Source organism: Vespula vulgaris, chromosome 19, assembly GCF_905475345.1.
Source record: "Vespula vulgaris chromosome 19, iyVesVulg1.1, whole genome shotgun sequence".
Taxonomy (NCBI): Eukaryota; Metazoa; Arthropoda; class Insecta; order Hymenoptera; family Vespidae; genus Vespula; species Vespula vulgaris.
This window is the reverse complement of record NC_066604.1, coordinates 1,042,124-1,058,360: the sequence shown is the minus strand read 5'-3', so window position 1 is coordinate 1,058,360 and position 16,237 is coordinate 1,042,124. Positions and strand designations below refer to the sequence as shown.

Genomic DNA, 16,237 nt, shown 5'->3' with positions numbered 1-16,237 from the left:
TCACGGAAAAAGATATGTTTAATAATTTCAAATTTATTTATTTTATTATTACATACTATGTCAAATTGAAATTAATTATTGTGAGGATGGATTATGAATCTAGATATATGTATATCATTTAATAATATATATTTTTTATAATACATTAATTATTAAAAATAAATTATAAGTTTTCAAATGTTGAAAACTTTTTATGAACTACTTCGAAATAAATATAAATTAATGAAAATTAATGTTATAAAAGTAACATTAAAAATTAATATAATAAGAACGTTCGAAACATTTTTATTTTATTAATTTTTTATTTATAATAAATTATTTAATATATCTATATCTATATTATATATATTTTCAATTTGATACAAATTTGTCCAAGCTTTTAATTAATATTTTCTTTGTTTAATAATACTGAAGAATATTTGAAGACCCTTTCAATTTTATAAATAATTTGCTAACACAAAGGGAAAAGAATTGTGGAATAATTTTATTGATTAATCAATGCACATTGAAATTGATATATAATATACTATTTATTTATTTCAATAGTACACAATTATTGTTTACAGAAAATATTCAATCAATCAATCAATCAATCCATCTAAATTATTTTCTCTTATACTTCTTTTCGATATAATGAAAATATTGAATAGTGTGAAATATCTCGGAGAGAAGAAAAAAAGAAAAAAAGAAAAACAAAGAAAAGAAAATTATATCAAACGAATATTTACAAAAGATAATAATGTCAATTAATTAATGCAATATAAACGAAGTTAATAATCCTAATCTTAATATCATTAATTACAATAACATTTAATATAATGATAAAATATTAGAGTAAATAGTATATGTATATATATATATATATATATATATATATATATATATATATTACAAATAATACTATTACACAATGACATTTCGTTTTAGGATAAATTAAGTATTATATAACTGATGATAAAGCATGATAAATGGAAACGGAAATTCGACCATATTGAAATCTATTATAAAGAATTGACGATCTTACGATATACATATGTATATATGAATATATATATAAACGTATATAAGAGAGTAAATATATTATATCGACGAAAAGAAAAAAAAAAGAAACAGAAACAAAAAAAATTGGAAACAATGTTTCAAATTTATCGTTAGATCTCGCTTTTTTTCGTCTTGTTTTTTCTTTTCCTTTTTTTTTTCTATTTTTTAACATCATTATCTTCAACCTATCGGATGAAACATGATTAAGGCGAAGCATATAAAGCGTCAAGCATGATAAAACTCGAATATATGGTTTTATTTAACACAGTAGATTCGATTGAAATTATTTTAACGTAACGCGACGTCGCAGAATCATATTTAAATATCACGAATGAATTAAATCCGCGGAAAATTATAGAAAAATACGGATGTTCGGTGTTTTTCGATAATAACCATACAGATTTTCAAGGACGAACAAAGCATCAATACGAGAAGAAATGTTATCGAATAAAACCTTAGAAAAATAGAACACGAAAACGTAATTGTTTATCTAATAACACGTTATCTAACACATATTACGTAGCATCGTATTTAAATAAAACTAACGGATGTTCGACGGCTGTTCAAAATGGCGTCCTCCCCTTCTCTTCATTGTCAAAATCAAAGAGCAAGTAAGTAATTAAATACAATAGCATCGTAAAATGACGTTCTCTTATCGAAAACGTCTTATTGCTTCAATTCGTTCATGTAGATAATATTTTTTACATAGGATCCCATAAGAAAAAATAATCAATCATTATGACCGTCCAGTTTTCAAGATATTCATATTTCACGTTTCTACGATTTAATATAAACAATCATACGATCAATTTTTCTGAATCAACATTTGTTTATTTGACTTAGTTGATGTTATTAATCTTTACATCGTCTTGAAAAATTCGAAATATCGTCGCTATTGATACACCCGATATATATTGTCATTATAATCACGATCTTATTTGTTTCGTTATTTAATTAACGCTTTTAAAGTTTTTCGTTTAACTCGTTTCCCAGTCGTATTTAATTTCGACTCGTAAAAGAAGACGATATGTTCAATAGCGAGTACCAAAATGGCCGCAAAAATTCCTATCGTTAGGATACAAAATATAACGTAAGTTTGATCGAAGTCGATCTTCTTAAAAGGACTGTTCTCCTTGTTGTCGAGTTTTGTTAACAACCAACGTTCCTTCAAACAATCAACCAATCCAACTTCTTGCATCTTGATGAGCCTATTCGAATCAAAGTATATATTTCATGAGAGAAACTATTCAATTCGATTTGAAATAATGATTCAATTTGATTTTATTCTACTTATAATTTATATTATTATTAACTTACGCGACGTCAATCGTTCGTTTGTATGGTAGATATTTTTGTATGCCGAATGAAATCCATGTTTTGTAATAAAGATTACCTACGGGTATTAATGTACAAACGAATCTACTTATAACCGTGAACGTGTCGTGTACTTCGAATATCGCATATTTATCTTCGTTTTCACACGCTGTTTTATAGATCTCTCTTTCATCGTCCATAAACTGTACGCGATTCTCCCATTTGGGATTATCATTCATTAGTTTTTCTATTTGTTTCTAAAAGATAAAGAAAAAAAAAGAAAATCTTATGATTACATGCGTTCGATCGTAATAACTAATCCGATTTAATTTCATACCTCGAAGGATTCGTATATCATTGATCCACGAAAACTCAATACGATATAATTGGTATTGCTTAATAAATCTGTTAAGTCCTTGAACGGTGGTATCACTTCTCTGTTAGTCATACGATATATCAAATGCGAGCTAAAGGTCAAAAATATCAGCCAAGAAAAGATATTCTTCGAAGTGGAAAGTATCTTGAATTTGTCTAAATAATCCGTTGGAAGATATCCTAAGAAAATAAATTTTTTTTATCGTTGAGATATTAGTCGTTGTTATTGAAATATTATTACAATTATCTAAAACAGAGTTTCCCAAAACATTAAAAATTTTTCAAAAGGTCGAATGATTTTCATTTGAAATTGTCTTGAAAATTGTTTTTTTCTTTTTCTTTTCTTTTTTTTTTCTTTATTTTCGATCGAATTAATTCTTTTTTTTTTCTTTTTTTATAAAGTACTATCGATTGTCGACGAACACAAGTATAATGAGAGTTTTATTTTTAATTTCATCTTTTTGTTTTCGACTCTATATCGAAAAATGGAATTTATTGTTTCACTTAATTTTTTTAATCATTTATAGATTTATAAAATTATAAATTTAAATATATATATATATATTTCTTTTTTAACTTTGAAATTAAAATTCATAATATCTTTTTTCGATTTACAAAAAATGTATTATTATTATTATTTTGATTTATTATTGTAAATAAATTTATTAGAATTATAGAATAATAATTTTAATCCTCTTTCTGAGAATTAGAAAATAATGAAATTTTTTATTTAACTTAATTCTCTGTTAGATTTGTTTCTCAAAAAATAATCAACTTTTGAAAACGTAAATTTTTTCGTGAATCATTTCTAAGGATGAAAATCTAAACTGTTCTCATATTTTAATATATACATATATTTGTATTATTAGCACGATCGAAACTTTGGGAATCTCTGATCTAGAATGATTTTATCGATCCTATACTTTATTTTTACCTTGGGAACACATCATAGCGAACGTATGAAAGATGTGATCGCTCAGATTGAAATTGAGTTTGATTTTATTTTCCTTAGTATTTATTTCTGGTATCTTTTGTGCGTAATAACCAAAAAGACTGAGAATCACGAATAAGGATATAATAAAGTACCAGGTATTTATCGAGAACATTGCTATTAACCACATATTATTATATTGCCATTTCGGGCGGATTAGCAAATTATATCTGAAAAAAATAAGAAATAAAAAAAAAATAAAAACGATAATAATAAGAACATACGAACAAAAAAAAAAAAGAAAAGAAAAAATTAATTTTGCACAATACAAAATCGATCTTCCTTCTTGCAAATTAAATTCAATCGTCATTCAACGTTATTGATTTTTCATATTAGATAAAATCAACGTGTTAGAAAATTTTGACTTTCTTAATCGACCGAATTAGATTCTTTCGATCATTTCTTTTTCTATACTATAACTACTATATACTATACTATTTCTTTTACTATAAAGAAAAATGTTGATAAAAAAAATTTCATTCGCGAAAGATTGAATTGAGCGCAAAAAAAGAAAATTATTAATAAATAATATATTTTCGAAACAAAATTAAATTAAGAGTTAAGTTGTGAGTATATATTATTACCCGGTACCATAAATAGGTACTGTATAATCCATATCTTTTTTACGAAACCTATAAAGTCCGGTTCGCAAAATAACATCAGTTTCATTACGTTTAAAAATACCCATGAGCCCGTCGTAGGTGCCGTCTTTCAAAAGTTCACCAAACGTATTAGAACTGCTCTTCACTGGTATTAATCTAAGAAGAAAATATTTCGAAAATAATTCGACGATTAATTTCGTTTCGATACTATTTTTTTTTTTTTTTTCGTTAACGATTAGATATAACTTAAATAATAATAGCATTATCGTTTACGTACGTAAAGTTTAAATAATCGGCGAGTAACGTCCATGTTTCGCCGGAAATACCTCTAATTTTGGTGTTGTTTTCGTAGAACATGACCACGTGAGGATCCTGTATCAAAAAGTGTGATATGCGACGAGAAAAAAAAAAAAGAAGAGAAAAGAAAATATATAACATAAACGCGTCAAACTTGTCGACGATCGAGAAAGTGATCTGAATTAATTTGTGATCGTAAAAACGATAGAAATTTTTCTCCATTTCTCACGTTATTTTGTTTCTTTTTTCTTTTTTTTTCTTTCTCCGTTTCTTTCTTTAATTATAGTAAAATCAAATGAAAGGATATGATTTATCGAGAATAAACATTTACTTTATCTCTTTCTAATTATCGTAGAAAAATAATTTCTAAGTATGTTCGGATTCGATATGTCTGCAAAAGAAAAAGAACTGTCGCAGTAAAATCTATTTTTAATTAAAAAAATATATTTTACAAAAAGAAAAAATATTTTTAATTAAAAAAATATACTTTTTACTTATCGTTAAAATCAATTTCACAATCGAATCGTTTCAAGAATATTTATGTATATATATATATATATATATATATATATATATATATATATATATATATATATGAAATGAAAGAAAAAAACCTGATAGTAAGCCACTCTGATGGGTTCACGATGAAATTCATACAACTCTGGTCGTCGACGTCTGGCTTGTACCTCAGCATTTAAAGCTGCGAATCTCGGTATCGAATATAATTGAACGAAATTTTGTTGATACTTGTCCCATATCAAACCACTAGCAGCTAACCCATTATCAAAAATATATTGAAGTAACGCGAGTATTAAAGAAACTCGAACGATCATCGGTGACCGTTCTTCGCAAACCAGTTCTATTGAATATACTTATAGAAAAATATAAAAGATAGAATAGCGACCTAAAAAATATATATACGTAAAGCAATTTATTGAACGTATCTGAAATCATTATTCCACGTTTTGACCCTAATGAACGAATACGTCAAGATCGTATGTGTCTGATAAAAAAAGAAAATAAAAAAGAAAAAAGAAAAAAAAAACTTGTTTGATAATGGTAAAGGCTTTTACCTCTATTACCACCGTGATTACGTGAAAAATGAATGTCTGTCTAATGCGCATATATATATATATATATATATATATATATATATATATATATATATATATATATATATATATATACACATAAAGGAATATAGCAAACACGTCATATATATAAAAAACATGAATTGTATATTATACTTGACTTAATATATATACATATATATATATGTGTGTGTATATTCATACATACATATACATATACATATACATGTATATATATATTTATTTATTTATATAGATATAAATTAACTTAGAGTCTAAAACTTATTCGACGCGTCTAATAAAAGTACGAAAACAGTTTATTATTACAAATAGCGCATCGAAGAGATTCGTCAGTTTTTTCTTCTTCCTTTTTTTTTTTTTTTTTGAAGAATATTTTCTTACAATTTAAGAAATCCAATCATATTTGTTTCCCTTCAATCTAATCTGATTGGATATTTATTTTCTTTTTTTCTTTCTTTCTTTCTCTTTTTTTCCTTGATTTTCTTTCTAATTTCTTTAAAAATCTGACGAAACGATCTCTAACGTTTCTCGTAATAGAAAAATGATTAAAAAAGAAATGTATAATACAATCTTAATCAGTCACACTCTCGCTCGAAACACTTATGTTAGACGATCCCTAACAAATTCTAAGATCTTATCTTAGAGCATTTTAAAAATTATTATTCGCTCTACGTTCTATACACATACACGGTATGAAATCGCATTAATTATCGTTTTTATTATTACTTTTTTTTTCCTTTTTTTTTTCTCTTTCTTTTTTTTTCCTTTTTTTTTTTCATTCTTTTTTCTTATATATATATTTTTTTTTTTTTATACACACAAACAGCAGCATTAAGTTTTAACATCGTTCACTATTTTACGAGGACAATGGTTCTTCTTTCGTAGTCGTTTGTTCCTTTTTTTTTCCTTTTTTTCTTTTTTTTTTCGTAATACATTTAATGTGTTCGATCGATTAGCTTTAAGACGTAATGTGACGACGATACTTTTTTAAAATATAAATCTGCTCGTCTTAGTATTATGGAGAAGAATGCAGCACGCTAATTATGTATACGTATACAAAAGAATGAACTATATATATATATATATATATATATATATATATATATATATATATATATATAATTAATGTACATGTATATTGAGAAATATGTGAGTGTATAGGAAACTTAATATCATAACACGTATTAAACATAATCATATGCGTACGTGATAATACAACAGTCGAATTGCTTCACAACCTCTTATTGCAATAATAATAATAATAATAATAATAATAATAATAATAATAATAATAATAATAATAATAATAATAGTAATAGTAATAATAATAATAATAATAATAGTAATATAAAAAGGAAACGATATAAAACCAGCCTTTATTTTTTTCTTCCTTTCTCTCTCTCTCTCTCTCTCTCCCTCTTTTTTCTTCTTTTTTGTTATTTTTTTTTTGTTTTTTTAATATTACAAATAGATCAATCGAAGGTAGAAAAATTCGGTATAAAAAAAATTTCGTTTATGTATATTTTCAAGATAAATATATCTAAGGATGGAGTAATGTATCACTTAGATATTTTTATCAATGCGATTATTAATTTATTCCATGCGATTCAGTCAATATCGGTTCGATATAAATATTTTGGCATATATATATATATATAAAATATAAAAGAAAGCACAATATCGTATTTATATGGAGAAATAATAATTTCATTATTTAAATATATTAGATACATTAATGGATGAACGATAATGATAATGATATTATTATCATTTCACGTTCATTAATGTTTCTATTTAATAATCCCCTTCGACCGCGGTTCAATAACGAAATCATTTTTTTTACTAAATATTACTTTACTCTATTTTGCATTTTGGACCACGCCTATTACTATCGCACAGTATCAAATTTTTCGAGTTATTTAATTCATTCATTTTATTTTATTTTATTTTATTTTATTTCTTTCGGATAGGGATACGTTATTTCATCAATCATGCTTCTAAGAAACATTTATCTTTCTAAGTAATATTGCTTTTAAGAAATGCCTATCATACACACATACACACACACATACACCCAAATCTATAGAAAATATAAAATTCGTCCATGATTTTTTACATACAAACAACAAATAAAATAAAATAAAATAAAATAAAATAAAATAAATAAATAAATAAAACAAAAAGAAAGGAAAAGAAGAAAAAAAAGATTATATTAAAATCGTCCGCGGTCGAAGGGGTAAGTTAAATTATAATATTTCTCCTGAATACAGCCACTGGAGGGTTGAGTAAAAGGGGTAGGGAAAGAGGGTGTACAATTAAACGCGAATAGAAACGTTTTCATTTCGTTCATAGAAAAAAGATGACGATAAAAAAGAAAAAAAAGAAAATAAAATAAAAACGAGTCATCTTATTCGAGCTAAGTAAATATAATTCGTAAAAAGATCGCGTATATGTATATATATATATATATATATATACATACATATATACATATACATATATATATGTATATTACGTTCAAACATCGACTTATTTCGAAACGCGATTTCACATCGATCGTGAAAACGCTTAAATGCGTTAGAATAATAAATGTTTCTTTCGTAAAGTCCCTTAGAATAATCGATTTTGTTTTCTTTTATTTTATTTTATCTTTTCTTTTTTCTTCACTTAGATACCCTGGTTTCAGTCGTAACTTTACTTGGATCTGGTAACCTGACAACTAACTGTGCACCATTTTGCATTGGTCTCGTGCCATTGGAGGCGTTTGTTGTTTTACCTATTATCGATTGAGGAACAGAGGGTAAAACTTTTTTGGCGCCGCTCAATTTCGGTGAGCAACATTGTTTATCATCGTAATCATTCAGATTAACATTCGTAGTTGGAGATTGATAATTAACAGTCTTGTTAGGTGTATTATGATCGTTAAAGATAGAGACAGTTCTTTGTTCGATGGATTCTGGATTTGGAAAGTTTTGTTGGTGTAACTTCAACGCATTGTTATGATCATTCAGACTACATACCAATGAATCCATATTACTCTTAAACATTTGTTCTTTTTGATCAGTTTTGTATATCGGTGCTGAGAGTTGTGTTGAATTTGTCTTATTCGTACTCTTGTGACTACTACCGGAATAACTTGTAATTGATTCGTTGCAAAAGTCGCTTAAATATGTTTGATTCATATACCAATTGTGTAAACGGTGATGAATCTCTGGAAATTGTGGTCTTCGATTGGCCACTTCGTGCCAACATTCTATCATCAAACTATATATCATCGTTGGACAATCCTCTGGACATGGTAATAATTGACGAGAACGGATCATGTCGATTACCTCTTGATTGTTGTATCCGTAATATGGCTGTGAATAAATATGAACGATTGAAAAGAATTTTTATATCGATGATTAATAAACTATGCGATTGTTCTCACCTGTAAACCGTAACTATAAATTTCCCAGAGTACAACTCCAAAACTCCAAACGTCCGACTCGGTTGTAAATTTACCATACAAAATCGATTCCGGTGGCATCCATCGTACTGGCAATAAGCTTTTAGATTGAACTCTGTAATAGTCGCTGCTATAAATATCACGTGACAATCCGAAATCAGAGATTTTCACGGTCAGATTGTCTCCTACTAAACAATTTCTAGCAGCCAAGTCACGATGAACGTAATGATGACTGGCCAAATATTCCATTCCTATATCAGAAGATCGTTCGATTAAAGAAAATAATAAAATGTAATAAATCGATTGGATTTTTCTCATATTAAAATTCATTTTAAACCAACCAGATGCTATTTGCAATGCGATATGAAGAAACTCTGGTTGCTCCAATATCTTTCCAGTTACATTGTTCAATGGAACGTCTGATCTTGGCGAATGACAGATTAAAAATTCGTGCAAATCTCCTTGCGTCATATATTCGAACAGCATACACATTGGTTCTCCTTTTAATATAACACCTAACAAACAGATTATATTCGGATGTCGAAGGTCGGTCATTAGATCCACTTCTCTTTTAAAATCACTCTGTGTTTTTGGACTTGCATTCTCTTTTAAAGTCTTAACGGCAACATATATTGGTGGTTCGCATTTATTACCAGTCTGTAGTTCACCTTTATATACTTTTCCTGTTAAAAGTATGCAGATAAAGAAATTATTTCATAAGTAATAAGAAAAACGTATGAATCGATATATATTTACAAATTTTTCTTTATTTTTACTTACCGAAAGCACCCTCTCCAAGTTCTTGCAATAATACCACATTATTTGTGGTAAATTGAGGTACTCTGTTATTCGAAGTTCTACTACTACCACTACTTAATGTCCCTGTACCTGGAGTCGTGTTACCTGGTCCAGCTAAAAGAGAACTCATTTCCATCGGTTGTGTAGTACTGCGTCTTCCATCATATATGTTTTTGTCGCATTGTATTCCAGTCAACATCTAAAAAATCAAATTTATCGTAAAGTAAAGGCAAATCTTTGAGATTCTGGATTATAAAATATTCTTACTACTAACTTTATTCGAGGGTAAGTGATTCATTTGTCTTCTTGATTTTCTACTTCTGTAGCAACAGCAATAACAAATTATTATAGTAACAAACCCTCCCATTAGTACAAAACCAACAACCGCATAAATCCACAAATTTTCAACTGTAAAATAACATTCAAATTAATGCTTTTAATTAAACTTTTCATTAATTATGTAACGTTATACACGCATTCTACAATAACTTACCACATTTAGGTATATGACAAAATTCTTTTTGAGTCCTATTATTAGCGTCAACAAAACACCAAGGCTGTATTTCTTGACCAGCCGGATTTCTACAATAAGAATGTCGTCCAGCTAATTCGGGGTAATTAGAAATATGTAGCATTATTAGATGAGACCATTTCAAACAAGGCCTGCCGCTAATACTTGTTTTTACTGTACCACGATAAGACTCTCCATTGCCCCAAAAACAGTAATCGTCTGTAAATTAAATGCATAACATAAGTATTCGTTTTTATCTATACAAAGTAGTATAAAATTAACGATACTAACTTTCTTGTACATTATTTTTTGTAGATATACCAACGCTTAAACAATCTTGAGCTTCTGGACTGCCTTTAAGCGGTAAATCAGAGCATTCGAGTAAAGGCACTTGTCCAATTAATGGATGTCTTTTTGCAATCGCGTATTCTGTCCTACATAATTCGTTTTCCAACAGTTCACACTCCTCCCGACATATTCTTCGTAATTTTCGATTCATTTCGTTCTTATTGGACGAACGACTGTCTCCATAACTTTGATTGATTATTTTCTGATTGCTTCCTTTTCTCTCTTTGCTTGGATTGAATTCAAAACCAGGACCTAACGTAGGACTTCTTTTCCTAGGAAGTCCATGCGTTCTTGTATAATCATCTAACATATCCTCTCCATCACCGTCTTCTAAATGTTCATCTTGATTAGACTGAAGACGATTGAACAATTTACTACTGAATTCTGAAAATTCAGTATTCTTTGGTTTTGGATTATTTGGTGGGTTTCGACAGATAGGAAACGTTGAGTAACATAAAGATGGTTTGGCATAGCTTTCACAATTGGAAGATAAATCGCTGTACAAAAGGTAAAAATCAAATTGTATCATTACTACTTCTCGTACTTTCCAACGAAGTAATTCTAATAAATAATATGCTTACTTTGAAAAGTTTATAACACCAAAAGCTTGGATCAATTTGTCTTCGAGCAATTTTTGCGTCATTGGATACAAAATGTAAACAGTTTGATTTCCAACAAATTGTGCACAGGTTTTACCCACGTAGACCTGTAAAAAGAAAAAAAAAAGGAAACATATAATACTTATTTATCCTTGTTTTATTAACTTTTCTTTTGACATGGCAAAAACTTACCTCGCAAGTTCCTTCATGATTGTCTTTCTTCCCAGGTATAGCGCTCATACCTGGAAATCCAGCAAAATTTACCATACCCGATGGTACTTGCATATTGACGTTTTTAAGGCCACTGAATGTACTAAAATCCACGGTGCTAGACTGGGAACTAGTCGGTTGTGGACTGGGCGATAATATATTTAAAGAATTTGTGGGTGCCAAATGAGAGATGTGTGGCGTTGACATACCAATCCCTGAGATATCCAGTCTATTTGTATTATCCATTCTAAAAACAAAGACGATCATTCATAAATTTACCTCCAATCGATTCCATTACAAAATATAAACAAAGACATGAGACATAACCCCTACTTTCAATTTCAAAGTGAAAACATGTGTACTTGTTTGAAATAAGAAAAACAGAGAGAGAGAGAAAAAAAAAGAGAAATAAAGTAAGCGAAAAAGAAAAAGAAAAAAAAAGAGACATTGTATAACAAAAATAAGAGAAATAAGAACACTGTTTTTTGTGAATTTATTATTAAGAAAAGTAAGTGACGTTGAACATACAATTTGCACATAACCTCATAATAGTAATACATAAACAATAAACGATAACAAAGAACATAAGCGTCACCTTCTTTCCGAAAAGTTGGTAAGATTATTGGCGATATATAACCCTCGTATAAAAATACAAATATTCTCTAACAATGCTAGGTACAATAGTAGCTTCATTATTGTAAATTTAATTATCAAAACATTAATAATATATCAAGCGTTAAACGTGTATATCATTTAACACCACACCCGCGGAGGCCATCGGCAAACTAGAATTCGGCGCGTTCTGCATTGATAGAAGGGTTATCGCGCGTTTCGAAATGCGCATGCGTAATTATTTTTCCTCGTTCTTTTGTTTTTTCTGTTCTTTCTTTCTTTTGTTTTTTTTTTTTTTTTAACAGTCGATTCGAGAACTTTTAAGGACACGGACGACACCATCGCGCGTGCTTTTTTTCGAATTTATAAAATGATGTAAATAATGAGAAAAAAGAAAAAGTAATAATAAGAGTAATGAGAAAAAAGAGAAATTGATAATTACCCATCGATAAAACTAGATCCAGCGGGTAAACCGGATGAAAATTCGTCAGTGTTCGATGTTGGATTATCTGAATGTACAACAGGACTAATTGGAGCTGAAAAAGATAAGATTTTTCCTTTTTTATTTTTTAGGTTATGAAATGTTGGAGATTCAAATTAATTTCTTTTTTTATCTTAACATAGTAAAGAATAAAACAATAGAAAATAAATGAGAGAGCATAAAGATTTATCTTTTTTTTTTTACGCACGTTACATTACTAATTATATATATATATATAAAATATAATAAATAAAATAAATAAATATAATATAAAATATACAATATAAAAAATATATATACATTATATAATATATATATAATTAATATATATTATATTATAAAAAATATATATATATTATTGAATTTATTATTGTAGTTTCTGATCAAACCAAATTCCAAAAATATGTACTTGGACGATTATCAAAAGATTTCTAAACTCCTTACATCGGAACGTATTTCCTGATAAATCGATATATACACACACATATATATATATATATATATATATATATATATTATATTTTATATTATATATATATAATACATGAAAGTAGTTCGGAATACTCATTTACTAGCTAGCCGTCAAAAAGAAAAGAGGATGATGATAAGGGAAGTACATTTATGATGGGTGGAAGCAAGATGAAGGCGAAAACTTCAAAGCTCGACGTTTCGTATCATCTTCCAGGACTCAATTTAAGTGTAATATCATCTTACCACGATATACTTTGCTCGTCCCCTTTCCTCTCTCTCTCTCTCTCTCTCTTTCTTTCTCTCTTTCTTTCTCCCTAAGCTCTCACTTTTTATATACATTTACTGGTACTTTTGTTTGTTAGTTACAAGATGGATATCGTCGCCTTTATATATAAAAAAAGAGAGAGAGAGAGAGAGAGAGAAAGAAAGAAAATAAAAATAAATAAATAAAAAAATCGACTCCTCTTCGTAACTGATGACGTCTTCATGTAATATTCTTTTCTCACAACTATAATTTTCAAATATAATGGAACTCTCTTTCATTTTCTCTATTTTATGCATTAAATCTCTCTTTTTCTTTTGCTTTTACTTTTTCTTACTTCTTCGTTTTCTTTTTTTTTTTACTTTTTCTTATTCTTTTACAAACAAACACAGAGACCAAATAGAAAGATACGAGATAGATTTATTTGCTCGAAAGATCTACTTTTAAAAACATGTTAGATACATACATACATACATACATACATACATACATACATACATACATACATACGTACGTACGTACGTACGTACTTACTTACTTTACCTACTTTAAAAAACTTTCTAAGACACGCACTTCTAGTTATTTATTCTTAGGTAACGTGATTCACCATCGTAGCATCGTATAACAGTACAGAAGAAATAGTTCCCTTTTCCAGCCCTCTCTTTAAACACCCTTACTTTTCTTCATCTTCACTCGTCCCTTTCACTTTTCTACATCCAGGGATTTGATGGTTCATTCGAGGGTAGATTCAGATTTCTGATATTATTTGCTTTTGTGCTACCCGGTACTGTACTAGGGTAAGATATACTTTGTGATTTCGTGTGAGAAAGAGAAAAAGATAGAAAGATGTGAAAGATGTTAAATTAAAGATTAGAAAGAGAAAGAACTTAGCTAGTACCATAGAAATTACACTAAGGACAAATATATACGTACGTACGTACGTACATACATACATACATACATATATATACATATATATAAATGTATATGTATATAGGGTGTCTCTCCCTAAAAACCAATTCCACTATAATATAAACTCAAACGATTACCGTACAAAATTGCTTTTTCTTTTCGATGAAACTTGAAAAAGGGATCGGATAGAGAAAGAGAAAGAGAAAGAGAGAGAAAGAGAGAGAGAGAGATATATAAGGAAGCCGTTTGATGTCGTTCCTTTTCGTAAAAATTCGTCCATCATGATATCCATGAAAATGGTTAGACCTTCATCGTTTTATCCCTGACTCCTCACTCTCCTTCCTCATCAGCTTTATACCTAACTACGTATGAAAAGTCTATAAGAGTCTCATAGAATCGTTTCAAACGTCACTCAGTATTAACGTTTAAGGGTGACGGAAAAATGGCGTAACGTGCAACACCAGCAATCAACCCTCGCGACGGTTTACTCAATTTTTTCCCTACCTTTTATCCTTCTATCTCCCTCTCTCTTATGTTCTCATCCTCCCTCCATCGTCTATTTCTCTTTTATACAGAATAAAAGTAGGAGAAAGTCATGCGAGAGAGGTAGGAATAGAGGGAAAGAAAGGAGGAATGAAAATCCTGGAAAATCGAAGTAGAAAATGGACTTTCCAAACGAGATAGAGATAGAGATAGATAGATAGATAGATAGATAGATAGATAGATAGAGAGAAAGAGAGAGATAGAGAAATCCGTGAAATCTGTTGTTCACCTTTCGGTTTTCCAATTTTTTTGTCTTTCTTCTTTTGCTTCCCTTTTTTCTTTTTTCTGTCTGTAACTCTTTCGACGAAAAAAGAAGATAAAGAGAAGGAAAGATAGAAAGAAAGAAAGAAAGAAAGAAGGAAAGAAAGAAAGAAAAACGAGAGATCGAACAGATCTGGATCGATCGTGTGCCGTTCACCGTATGGTGCATACCTAAATAATATGTATGTATGTATGTATGTATGTATGCGAATAGAAGCGTGGATAAAAAGAGAGGGCATGTGAGTAGTAGTAGTAGTAATAGTAGCGATAGTAGTAGTAGTAGTAGTAGTAGTAGTAGTAGTAGTAGAGAGGATGAAGGAGAGAGAAAGAGAGAGAATGAGAGATCAGATCTCCCTCTCGTAACGTACCTTGTCTCGCGATATCTCACGATCGGTTGATCGAAGGGGCACTTTGTCACGCCTCGCTGAATTCGTCTCAATCCCTGCTTACATCGAATGTTCGAGGGCTTCAAACGTAGAGAGATAGAGAGAGAGAGAGAGAGAGAGAGAAATATATGTATATATTATATATATTATATATCGACCCTCTTATAAAATCTACGTACGTAACGCATACGTTTCTTAGATCGATGCACATCGTCACTAGTAAATAGAGTAATAATAAGAAATAAATAAATAAAAAACAATATATATATATATAATAATATTAGTAATAATGAATAAATAAAAGGAAAATGATAATAATAAATAATAGAGTAGTAATAAGAAATAAATAAAAAGAAATATATAATAATGTTAATAATAGTGAATAAGTAAAAGGATAATAAATAATGGAGTAATAATAAATAAATAAAATAAAAATGATGATGATAAATAATAAACAGAGTAATAATGATGAATAAATAATAATAATAATAATAATAGTAATAATAATAATCATACTAAAGATAATGATAATGAATAATAAATGAAGTAATAATATTAATAAGATCAATACAGTTACTTTTTCTCAAACGTTTTCTATATCGATTATCTATCTGACACTATTTAATAATCTTAATCGGAATCACCTTGTTTGCTTTATAGACT

General features: G+C 28.5%; 2 protein-coding genes across 6 annotated transcripts in view; both read right to left on the bottom strand.

Moving 5' to 3' along the window:
- Positions 1–960: 960 nt before the first annotated feature.
- Positions 961–5,719, bottom strand: LOC127070655 (glutamate receptor ionotropic, kainate glr-3-like). The gene is made up of 7 exons (XM_051008918.1): positions 5,235–5,719; positions 4,601–4,695; positions 4,306–4,479; positions 3,665–3,891; positions 2,693–2,910; positions 2,359–2,612; positions 961–2,249 (listed from the first exon to the last, which is right to left on the bottom strand). Exons 1-7 carry the CDS (start codon positions 5,451–5,453, stop codon positions 1,988–1,990), a joined length of 1,449 nt encoding a protein of 482 aa, XP_050864875.1. The 5' UTR covers positions 5,454–5,719; the 3' UTR covers positions 961–1,987.
- A 900-nt stretch (positions 5,720–6,619) lies between these two features.
- LOC127070638 (tyrosine-protein kinase transmembrane receptor Ror) overlaps positions 6,620–16,237 on the bottom strand; it is a 286,547-nt gene continuing 276,929 nt past the window's right edge. For 3 of the 5 annotated variants that reach the window (XM_051008853.1, XM_051008854.1, XM_051008855.1), the window contains 10 exons: positions 12,701–12,794; positions 11,629–11,893; positions 11,419–11,543; positions 10,781–11,334; positions 10,472–10,708; positions 10,253–10,386; positions 9,961–10,177; positions 9,522–9,863; positions 9,163–9,431; positions 6,620–9,091 (listed from right to left, as the gene is read on the bottom strand). In XM_051008853.1, the coding sequence (XP_050864810.1) occupies positions 8,396–9,091; positions 9,163–9,431; positions 9,522–9,863; positions 9,961–10,177; positions 10,253–10,386; positions 10,472–10,708; positions 10,781–11,334; positions 11,419–11,543; positions 11,629–11,893; positions 12,701–12,794 (2,933 nt within the window). In that variant the 3' untranslated portion in view covers positions 6,620–8,395. Of the gene's footprint in view, positions 9,092–9,162; positions 9,432–9,521; positions 9,864–9,960; positions 10,178–10,252; positions 10,387–10,471; positions 10,709–10,780; positions 11,335–11,418; positions 11,544–11,628; positions 11,894–12,241; positions 12,448–12,700; positions 12,795–15,556; positions 15,634–16,237 lie in introns of those variants that run through there. The other 2 variants (XM_051008857.1, XM_051008856.1) reach the window with 2 other exon arrangements.